Source organism: Drosophila miranda (assembly GCF_003369915.1).
Source record: "Drosophila miranda strain MSH22 chromosome Y unlocalized genomic scaffold, D.miranda_PacBio2.1 Contig_Y3_pilon, whole genome shotgun sequence".
NCBI lineage: Eukaryota > Metazoa > Arthropoda > Insecta > Diptera > Drosophilidae > Drosophila > Drosophila miranda.
This window is the reverse complement of record NW_022881625.1, coordinates 5,759,660-5,771,162: the sequence shown is the minus strand read 5'-3', so window position 1 is coordinate 5,771,162 and position 11,503 is coordinate 5,759,660. Positions and strand designations below refer to the sequence as shown.

The 11,503-nt window shown below is 44.6% G+C and overlaps 1 protein-coding gene, 1 long non-coding RNA gene and 1 pseudogene across 2 annotated transcripts; 1 reads left to right on the top strand and 2 right to left on the bottom strand.

Moving 5' to 3' along the window:
• Positions 1 to 392: 392 nt before the first annotated feature.
• On the bottom strand, positions 393 to 670 carry LOC117194697. The gene is made up of 2 exons (XR_004474877.1): positions 631 to 670; positions 393 to 573 (listed from the first exon to the last, which is right to left on the bottom strand). It is a non-coding gene; the product is annotated as an uncharacterized LOC117194697 (long non-coding RNA).
• Positions 671 to 6,880: 6,210 nt separating this feature from the next.
• LOC117194627 lies at positions 6,881 to 8,974 on the top strand (annotated as a pseudogene).
• Positions 8,975 to 9,886: 912 nt separating this feature from the next.
• LOC117194626 lies at positions 9,887 to 10,977 on the bottom strand. Its single transcript, XM_033399151.1, has 3 exons — positions 10,804 to 10,977; positions 10,264 to 10,740; positions 9,887 to 9,923 (listed from the first exon to the last, which is right to left on the bottom strand). The coding sequence occupies exons 1-3, from the start codon at positions 10,908 to 10,910 to the stop codon at positions 9,887 to 9,889; spliced, it is 621 nt and encodes a 206-aa protein (XP_033255042.1). The 5' UTR covers positions 10,911 to 10,977.
• Between the last annotated feature and the right edge of the window lie 526 nt (positions 10,978 to 11,503).

The following is an 11,503-nucleotide window of genomic DNA, read 5'->3' as shown; positions in this document are numbered from 1 at the left end:
CCCCTCGTTTGTATATAAGTTTATTTTCAGTCGTTACATTTACGAATAACAGGCGAGTTTTTCTACTCAAATCAAATATTAAAATTAAAAAACGAAACAGTTATTGGTTGATGTCCTTCAGCTTCTCTGGATCAGTCTACTCAAGCCAAATCAAATATTAAAATTAAAAATCGAAACAGTTATTGGTTGATGTCCTTCAGCTTCTCTGCATCCGTCTTGGCGGCCCACAAGCGGCACCCAATTTTTTAATAGTCATCGCTGCCCATGACTATCGCCCTCAAATTCTCGGCCGGCACCCCAGTTTCCTCTGATAGTCTTAACACGGTCACTTTTTTTTTTCCTTAAAAACGGCAGCAATTTTTTGCATTGTCTTCGAATTCCTTGAAACCATACCTCTTATTGCTGTGTAATGTTGGTTCATTACGTGGTTTCCCAAGGTGCTCAACCTTCCAATCATTTTGCCGCATAGTTTGCACTTGCTGCCATGCACGGGGGGCGAAGCCTTAGGGGAAATCGGTGTTTTCAAATTGTCCTTTCCACTTTCAGTACTAAGAATGTCTTCAGTAAACATGTCTGGAGAATTAAGAAGTTATTATATGTATTTTTTTAAAATTTTACTTATTTACTTACTTAAGTCCGGATCCTCCCGAACCTCCTGCTCCTGCTTCTCCTCCACGTGGTGCACTGGCTCAGACGAATCATATATTTCATCAGAAATAGTACACTCCATATCATTGACTGTATAATCAGAAATATTGTGAATATTGTCAGAAATATTGTCAATATTCTCCTCAATATCGTGAGTTGTGGTCGACTCCTCCGTATGACCGTGCATATTGTTGTCAATATCCTCAATATCCTGAGTTGTGGCCGACTCCTCCGTATCACAGTGCATATTGTCAATATCCTCAATATCGTGAGTTGTGGCCGACTCCTCCGTATGACCGTTCATATTGTTGTCAATATCCTCAATATCCTGAGTTGTGGCCGACTCCTCCGTATCACCGTGCATATTGTAAATATCCTCAATATCCTGAGTTGTGGCCGACTCCTCCGTATCACCGTTCATATTGTTGTCAATATCCTCAATATCCTGAGATATCATCAGAACAGAAATATTCTGCACCGGAGTAACAGGCTCAGCATACTTCGCGTGCGTTGTCCCCGCTGAATGGAATACATTATTAGAAGAATATAATATAAATGTAACTAATTTACTTACCCTTACGTTGATGGTTCAGAAATTAATCACTCCTGCTGCACATATGTCGCAAACTTGGGCTCCACCGAACGACAACGTCATGTTGGCAATTTCCTGTGCTTTCGGGCTTTGCACTTTCCGGCCTTGCAGATGGTCCCAGTATATCCCGCATAATACATTAACAAGGGCACTGTCCACCCCGTCAATTCTTACACCTCCCAAATTAATGTACATCTTTGTCTTATTTTGTGTTCTTTATTTATGTTTTAAATAACGGGGCATGTATGGTTTTGGTATTTACTCATCGATAGTATTATAAGAAATACCAATGTACTCGATATGACAACACACATTTATTCGAATACGACGATCAAGAAGGAAGAACGTTTACAGATATTTTGTTGCTATACGATACGGACCGATAATATCCGCGTCTAGTTTCCTGATTTCAACATGTATAAAAATAAAAATAAAATAATTGTAAGGCAACATATATGTGTCAATTACATTGGAGCAGGTGAATCAGACTTTTCTTCCTCCAGGTATCGTCGGTAACGATGATCTGGTCAACGATATTGGTCGCCTTCAAGCGAGCAATGAATTGCACAAAAGTACAGGCCCCCGAAAATCTGGTAACGGACGCATTGGAAGAACTGAAAATGCAAGGAAACATAATGAATGGACGCATTAACATGACTGTAAATTTACAGAAACTAAGCGACTCAGAATTTTCCATTTACATGGATGAGTATCACATGCCGTGGTACCAATATGCAAAAAAAGGACCGGTACATAAATGGAAAATTCTTGCAGTCGCTGCAATCCCAATTAACGGGAATGAAATTCATTATTTGTATTTCCACATTTGTCCCGTTTCCAAAACATCTGCACTAGGCAGGAATGCGGTCAAGGAAGGACTCGATTTAGTATTGAGGGAGGTTGAGAGTGGGGGCTTGTCAAGTCAACTGTTGGCAGTTGGATCCGACCACTGCTTGGCAAATTTCATGCCGTGCAAAAGTGTAAGGGGAAAATTCACCATATTGTGGGATCTGCCCCACCTCAAAAAGGTTATCCTAAAAAATGATATACATAAGGATATGTTGTTGTCAAATATGTATGTCAAGGAATACAGGAAAGAAAATTACAAGAGTATCTTTGAGGCTACGAAGTCGGTAGACAACTTGCCCGACTACCTAATGTCTGATAAAGTTAAAGAAATCATTAAAAATGAAATAATGAACTTATTACGCGCTGTTGAAAAACATTTCGAATTTAGAAACGAACCAATATGTTTTAACAACATGAACAGCAATACCTTCGAGAAACGTGGCAAGCATTTATCAACAATTTTTATAAACATAATGAAAGTATCGTTTAAAGAAGATTTCAACAAAAACCCAGTATATTATGCTACAACTGAAGTGTTCTTGGCTCTCCAAATAATGGACCAAAAAATTAAATTATTAAATAAGACGTTAGAAAATATTTTGTAGTATGTAAATTATATTAATTTTAATAATAATAACAATAATAATAATAATAATAATTTGTTTTTTATTTTATTTATTTTATGTAGTATGTATTATACATGTACTATACATAATTAATGTATTTTCAGCTGTAGAATGTATAATATTTTCAGCCTGTACAAGATTTTCAGTTGTAGAATGTAGAATATTTCAGCCTGTACAAGATTTTCAGCTGTAGAAGCCTGTACAAGATTTTTAGCTGTAGTGTTCAATTTTTGTTTGTTGTTTGATTGATTTTTGAATTGATTGTTGCTGTTTGATTGATTTTGTTGTTCTGAAGGCTTGATCCACCGGTGACCAGGGACGCAGGATGGCTCTAAGCTATAGTATTTATTGTACGAGTAATAATCAACTAGCACAGCACTAGCATTTAACCCGTATTCAGAGCAGACTGTAAGTTTAAGTTAGTCTGAAACAATTTCACAATTAACATACGAATAATGAAATTGAACAAAACCCTTAATAATTTGTTGTCAGTAAGTAAGTAGTATATAATGGTTATATAGACAGTAAATATTGTATAAACGAATATCTTTACTGTATGTACCATGTTGTACCAGAGTAAATATTTTGTAATTGCAAATGTTAGATTTATGCATTCTTGAATTTTCATTTCTTTTTCTTTTCGTTATAATAGTTTTATTATCTTTAATTCGTTTTCTTTTTTCTGTTTTCGTTTTGTTTTTTTTTGCATTTGATATGATTCGGTTCAAAATGTGTGTGTTGTTTACGCACATATTATGGTTAATGGTTCTTAATCTTGTTCGTTACTCTTTTATTACCCTTTTTGTATATCTTTTGTTTTATAAATTAATCTTTAGCTAAGCTGAGGAGCGTAGCGTATCGGATCAAATCAATCAAAAGTTGATGGGTCTAAGGGGCTAGCTAACGAGGCAGTCAATGGCAATGGCAATGGAAATCCAAATGGAAATTTATGCAAACCATGCGGCAAAACTAAAAAAAAAACTAAACTAAAAACGCAGAATCATAGACGAGGGGGAACGTTGTGAGTTGCTGCGGACACCGCAACTCTACAGTTATACCCGATACTAAGTCAGTATGGCTCTCCTCCGGCAGACGCCTCTACACAAAATCAGTCTGAGCGTGACGTCGGGCGCTGCGTAGCCACTGCAAATTGATTTGTTCCTTCTGGCTATAAAAATTATCTGATCTAAACAAGATTCAGCAATCTGATAGATATGGTCGTTATCTATGATTCTGCGTTTTTAGTTTTCTCGAATTTGCAATATTGTGGATGCAACCGATTTTCGTCCTTTGTGGGGGCGGAAGGGGTGGGGCGAAATTCTGAGATATACGTTTAATAGTGAGATCTAACAGAAGTGCGGATACCAAATTTGGTTACTCTAGCCTTAATATTCTTTGAGATTTGTGGATGCCACAGATTTTCGTCCTTTGCGGGGCGGAAGGGGGTGTGGCGAAATTTTGACACAAAACGGTCAAGGTCCGATATCACAGGAGTGTGGATACCAAATTTGGTTGCTCTAGCTCTTATGGGTTCTGAGATCCTTGAACTCATATTTTGCAATTGGCAAAACCGACCATGAAACCTGTGTGTTAGAGAGAGACAGAGCGAGAAAGAATGAAATTGTTTTCTTGATTCTGGCTATAATAATTATACGATCTGGTTCAGAATTTGCCGTCTAGAAGATATAGTCATCTTCTACGATTCTGCGTTTTTGGTTTTCTCGTATCGTCGAAATTGTGGATGCCACAGATTTTCGCCCTTTGTGGGAGCGGAAGTGGGCGGGGCAAAGTTTTGAAATTTTCTTGTAGCAGTGACATATCACAGAAGTCTAGATCCAAAACATCGTTGCTATAGCTCCTATAGTCTTTGAGCATTAGGCGCTGAAGGGGACGGACAGACGGACAGACAGACAGACGGACCGACGGACAGACGGACGGACGGACAGACGGACGGACGGACAGACGGACAGACAGACATGGCTCAATCGACTCGGCTATTGATGCTGATCAAGAATATATATATCTTTATGGGGTCGGAAACGATTCCTTCTGGACGTTACACACATCCACTTTTACCACAAATCTAATATACCCCAACACTCATTTTGAGTATCGGGTATAATAGTGCCATAAATTGGATAAACAATCCAAGCACAGTTTGCCAAAAAACAGACTTTATGGACAAGCAATTTAGTTTAGTGTTTACTCTGCTCTCCTCCTCCCACGCAGCTAGAGGGTCTCTCGATCTGATCACATCACGTATTCGGGAAGGGTATGGTAAAATATCATGTGAGAATGTTATAGCAGTGTAAGACAGTACGTATATAGTATAAATTATTGACAGACGATCGGAGAAACGCGGCTGATCCTGTGCAGCTGGACATATACATATTCAGTTTATCGCGTTAAAAACTTTACATTAATCACGTCTGTCCCCCTTCTACTTACTCTTTCCGAAGTGTTGTCATTTGCTGATTTCACTTTTGCAGCTGCACCAACACAAAGAACTTTAGTAGAGGATTCGGTGTGCAACTCAGAGCCAATTTTGTTGGGCATTTCCTAGGCTCCAGCTCTCTCAGTCTCCAAATTCCAGATGTTCCCACAGACAGAAAGAAGAACAGGGCTGAAAGGTTTATAAATATAAATTCACTCAAAGAAAAAATGAGAAGTCGAAACAGTTTTCGAATCGCGAATGAAGATATTCTCATTATTATTTTTCTTTTAAAACTAGTAATAATGTCGTTGGACTCCCTTTCCTTTGTGACACACTTTATTCTCAAATTCCAGAGTGATACGAGTATTTTTTTTTTTTACCAGTGTTATAGTATATACATATGTGAGCTCCAAGAGAAGGGGGAATAAAATTTCACTCCAGACTCCGTATACTCTGTGATTTCGACTGGTTTCCGTAGATGAAGCAAATGTTTAAGAGTTTAAGGGCAATTTGTGTTTTCCGAAGCTTTTCGCAATAAGTATAGATTACCTTGACTACATCAATATTTCTGAAAGTAGTGCTCTTAATTGCTAGGGTCAGATGCGACTGAGAGAGGAGATACTCACTTTTGAAATCGTTTGCTGTTAAGTTTTCTGTTAATTATTGTGATATTACGCCATTCTGTCAACCGATGTCTTAGTAAGACTTTGGGTCGAGCTTCAGCTTGGACAAACAATGAAGTTGTTTGTCAATTTCTTGGGCAAATACTCGTACTCAGGTGGAAAAACAAATACCAGAATGGGGAAGAGGTTAAGATGGGAGACAAGAAAATATCAAATAAAGGGCCAATTAAGGAAGGTGATTGTGCGATTCTGTTTATCTTATCAACGACAAATGTTGACCACAGGGGCGTCATTTACAATCCTCAATTTGTTTGCATACTAAAGCAACATTAGCCGAAGAGCTACCTACAAAAGAGAAGACGATGTTTCCTGATTCCCAATTCGTAGGCTATTGATAAACAATCAGTGGGGGAATATTCAAATTAGCCAGGTCTCATGTGTGATTAGCCGATTTCGCACACATTTCAAGCATCAAAGCAGACAGCAGACAGAACGGAAAAGAACAGTCCAGAACACAACAGAGCGTTGAAGACGTTGAGCTGACGGCTGGAGGGATCAGATCCCACAGAAGAAGCCGCCTTGAAATTTACGAAAAGAGCCGCCTATAAATCGCAAGATTTCAGCACTGCCCAGGGCTTTATCTAAAGCTCCATTCGGAACAGTATTCAAAGCATAAGCCGTAACCAATTGATTGCTAATTGATATTGATGTGTCGATTATTTTATGATTTTTCTTTATGATCGTTAAATTTTGATATACCAAAAGGCGAGCGAGATCGAACACCAAACTTGATTCAAATTTGTATATCACTTTGATCAATCAAGCCACTCCCTGAGTACTTCTCAGGCCTTGTCTTACCTTGTCTTCAGTTGGATTGTTATAATTTAATAACTACACGGGAGGGCAAATTAAGTCTGTAGTTCGGGTACCACAAAAACCACTTAAAGACGCTGTCTTTAATTGCCCCCAAAACGAAGATTTGGTTTTTATTTTTCGAGAAACCTGTGGGGTAGCTTTCGGCTGCGGATGTGGCTGTGACTGTGGCTCTGCCTCCAGCTGATGGCCAGCTCCATGGACAGACAGTCATTTGTGTGAAAATCATCGTGGCATGAAGCGTTGTCAAATACCGTTTGTTGCGGGGGTCGGTCCACTCTCATGCTTCTGTTACGTCCATTTCAAGGTCTGTACAAAAACCGTCTGTTGGGTCAGACCTCCCTCCATTGACCAGAGCAGAGCTCTAACAATGCGGGTTCTGGCATCATTTTCATAGAAACGGCATTAGAAGTTACTCATACTTAGCGTGGGTTGCCTCTCCGAATTTGGTGGATCAGGGCGAGTTCAAGCCCCTCCACCATGTGCTGAAGAATATAAAGATTGAGGCAGGCACTAAGCTGGAGCTGATCCGACTTTTCCTGAAACAACCACAGTTTGACATTGACAGCTATCGGAACGGGCAGGTACGCCAGATGCTGAGGGATCAGTATCCGGAACTGCCGTTGCCGGAGCAGCGCGAGGCCGGAGCAGAGATCGACTGCGAGCTCCGCACGCTGCGGGACGGAGATGAGAACCAGTTCGAGCAACAGTTTGCGGAGTACCACCAGAACGTCAGCGGAAACGCAGACAACTAATGCAATGCCAACCAGGAGGAGTATCAGTCCCTGCTGGCGGAGAGTATCAAGCGGGGCAAGCAGCGAGCCTTTGAGAACATCAGCCCCGTGGAGTTGGCCGTAATCTGGGGCAACCACAGGGCGCTAGAGAAGCTGTTGAAGCATCCGCAGCTGAGGCTGACATCGCATTCCAAGCTGCTGAACGCGGTTATCAGTCGCCTGGGTGAGCAGCCGCTGGACGACTTCTGTGACCACCAGCGCTGCTTCCAGCTGCTGCTCGAGAGCGATCGTGTGGACATCAATGAGGCGGACAAGGCTGGCCTGGTGCCACTCTCCCTCCTATGCGGTCAAGTATCGCAACACAAAGGTGGCACAGGAGCTTCTACGGCACGGAGCGTACATCGGGGCGAGAAGCGCGTTCCGAGATCTTCCATTACAGGAGATGGACCCGAAAGTGCTGGAGGAGCACTTCGATTCCTGCATCACCACCAACGGGGAGAAGCCCGGTGACCAGAGTTTCGAGATCATCATCAACTACAAGAATCTGATGAGACGCCAGCGAGAGCCCGGGCAGTCGGACAAGCGGAGCATTGGCCATCCTCACCAATTGGAGGACGAGATGACTCCAATCGCATACATCGCCGATTCCAAGGAGCTGCGTTACCTGCTGCAGCACCCGCTAATCTCGAGTTTCCTTTTCCTCAAGTGGCACCGCCTCTCGGTGATCTTCTATCTGAACTTTCTACTTTACTCTCTCTTCACTGCCTCCATTATCACGCATACTCTCCTTAAGTTCCACGAAAGCGACCACACGGGCCTGACTGCCCTCTTCGGCCTGTTCTCTTGGATAGGGATTGTGTATCTCATGATCCGAGAGGTCATACAGCTTGCCATGTCGCCGCTGCTGTACTACAGGTCCATCACGAACCTGATGGAGGTGGCTCTCATTGTCTTGTCGATCCTAACCTGCATGGAAGCCAGCTACGACAAGGAGACGCAGTGCATACTGGCCGTCTTCACCATTCTGCTGGTGTCCGTGGAGTTCTGCCTGCTGGTTGGCTCCCTGCCAGTACTCTCAATTTCGACGCACATGCTCATGCTGCGCGCCGTCTCCAGCAGCTTCATCAAGAGCTTTGCTCTCTACTCGATCTTTGTGCTTACGTTTAGTCTGTGCTTCTACATACTGTTTGGCAAGCCCCAGGTGGATTCCTCCTCTCCGAAGGACAGCACGCCAGAGCCAGCAAAGGAGGGAGAAGATGATGGTCACTTCAACACATTCTCCGTGCCCATCGAGCCGCTCATCAAGACGATTGTGATGCTCACGGGAGAATTTGATGCCGGTGACATAAAGTTTGACAGCGTCTACACTTACCTGATCTTCCTGCTCTTTGTGTTCTTCATGACCATTGTGCTGTTCAATCTCCTGAATGGTCTGGCTGTCAGCGATACTCAGGTGGGTTTATATTTCCCTTTCTTCCTCGGCTTTATCCAACTGTTTTCTCCCCTCTCTTTTCCCACAGGCCATCAAGGCCCAGGCGGAACTGAACGGCGCCATTGTCCGCACCAATCTGCTGTCCCGCTACGAGCAAGTTCTCACTGGCCGAGATGAACACGCTCAGACCTCATCGTCCCAGTTGAACAAAGGCAGTCGGTTCGCTCGAGGAAGACCATGAGCTAGTCACCGGTTCAATCGTAATTTTCTTCATGCTTCATACTCACAACACATACTCATTGGCCGCATTTGCGAATCGCTGGGCTGTGAACAAGCTTGAATTGAAAGAGTGTCGGCACTTCGGTGTGCCAAAGATACATATCTTTACCCCTTGAATCAGCTCGTGTTGATTTTTCTGCCGTGCATTGCACTTTTGAGCTCAGGTCCTAAACGAGAGTCACACACCACACACATGCACATTATTATCATTATCATCATCATTATGATAATGACTGTGAGCGAAACACAAGGTGGGATATGAAAAGTATTGCGTTCTGCTCTGGCATAGGATCCCAGCTTTAATATTAGGGGGATTCCCCTTCCAAGCAACGATGCGACAATCAACGGACATTGATTAACAACTGTATGTACATATGCATCTACAGTGGGTACACAGCAAGGCAGGCGCGATTAGATACAGGCCAGCGCCGAGCAGCGTAGACACCCAGTACCCTACCACCCTCCGAGGGAAACAGAGAGCGATGAAGGGGCGATCTGTGTGTGCGTATCCAATGAATTAATATTTCATTCTAGAACGCTGGCAGCGTTCCCATTCAATCTACTCGACGGCTGATGCGCGCCAGTAGCCCCCGCTGGAAACTTCCGCAGATTCTGGAACGCAGAGGATGCGGGCTATCGGCGACAGGGGAATACTACTAAGCAGAAAGAGAAGGCGAGTTCATATTATTGCCAATTTAATGCAAGAATGGGAATTGACTTTGAATTTCGAATATTTCGGTATCTATTTTCATTGCGGCCAAAAACGGAGACGAGTCCGTGTATTGCGATGCCAACATCAACGAAAATAGATGCCCAAATGGAAGTGCAAACATCTGAGGGGAGGGATGGAGTGTCGGGCGTGTGGCCGTGTGTCTTCTGTCAGTCTGTGATTGGATACTGCTTGCTTCTTTCTGCTCGATGGCTGCCCCTAGAGCACGAGGTGCAGGCGTATCTGGACGTATCCAGCTGCTCGACGGTCTTCTTCAGGAGCGCCGCCAGGGACAGGATGAATCCCAGGAGGCTGAGGGAGAACAGCCAGGGCGTGGTCATGAGCACGGCAAAGAAGACGAGCGTCTCGTCGCCCCGGGCATTGGCCATGCGCCACAGCAACTGGCGCTGGATGGTGCGCAGCTTGATCTTGCTGTTCCACAATCGGTGGCGCTTCGAGCCGACGGTTTCGTTGAAGCCCACGGTCTTCTCGACCAGCCAGAACACCGCGCAGCACAGCAGTTGCAGCACCAGCAGCACGACCTTGACCACAGCGGTCTCCAAGACGAGGTGGTACAAGGCCACCATGCGCTGACGGTGCTCCGGCTGCATTGTGGAGAGCACGACTGCGCCGAGGGACTCCAGCGGGGAGACCCTGGGGAAGGGCCGTCGGAGAGCTCCTCCCACTCCGAGTCCGACTTGGTGCGCTCTATCAAGCTGAACTCGCTCTGGCTCTGACAGGAGCACGACTCCTCCTCTTGGTCCTCCTCGGTGGGCATCGAGTAGTCGCCCCCGTAGTCGCCCTCGTAGCGGCAGTCGGAGTACTCTTCGTGGGGGTCGTCGTAGTAGTCTCCGCGGCTGTCCGGAGAAGCGCCGCCTGTCCAGAGGGAGCTCAACACGGGCGGTGGTCCCATCGAAGCCATCTGTGGCACAGCATTGAATCTGCAGGGGAGCCGGGGTAAGTTATGTCCTGGGGGAAGGAGAGTCTGGGCTGCTGCCGCTCACCCATCTGAATCCCCCATCGGAGGGAAGGGGGGGGGGTGAGCGTGACCTATTGGACCCATTGGGCGGGACAGCAGAGGACTGGTGTGGATTTGGCCTAGGAAGGGCATCGCATTGAGTCCATTCTTGTCGGCGGAACCTTCGGGGGGACCTGCAGCACCGGCTGCTGCTGCTGCTGGTCGGTAAAGACGAAGGATCCCATGGATCCGAAAATACCCCGCGAGCGGGTGAATGGGGAACGTGGATTGTTAATAGTTGGATTCATCTTATTCCAGCACCTGTGAGGAAATATTCGTTCATGGGCTTTGTTTTGTATTTGTATTTTTATTTACTTTATGTTCCCTGTGCTTTCGATATTTGCTGCCGTTCTCTGTGTTGTGCCGCTCTCTCCAGATATTCGTACTGAATGATTTCCAGAGCCAGTTCTGAACGGCACCAAGTGATAGTTCAGGGCCCACTTCGATGTTGTGTTTCGAATCACAGGTCAGGTGACGTTCTTTCCCTGGGCAGAGCTGCGACTTGCAATAGTTGATCGGCTTTGTTGGTTTGGGATAGGACTTGCGATAAATACCATGCCACCATACTCCTTGGTGTGGCCGAAATGTTGGCTACCATTCTGGGATTAAGGAGTTAAGTGTTAAGGAGAGTGGGGGAGGAGGGGGTATATTTTTGCTTGGCTTAACATCTTCCTTAAGCTGCTGTT

Coding starts and splice junctions, on each gene's coding strand:
- LOC117194626 (XM_033399151.1), bottom strand. CDS start 10,910: ATGCCCTTCCTAGGCCAAATCCACACCAGTCCTCTGCTGTCCCGCCCA. Junction 10,741..10,803: donor CCGATGGGGGATTCAGATGG/GTGAGCGGCAGC, acceptor GCTCCCCTGCAG/ATTCAATGCTGTGCCACAGA. Junction 9,924..10,263: donor CCGTGGGCTTCAACGAAACC/GTCGGCTCGAAG, acceptor CCCTCCCCTCAG/ATGTTTGCACTTCCATTTGG.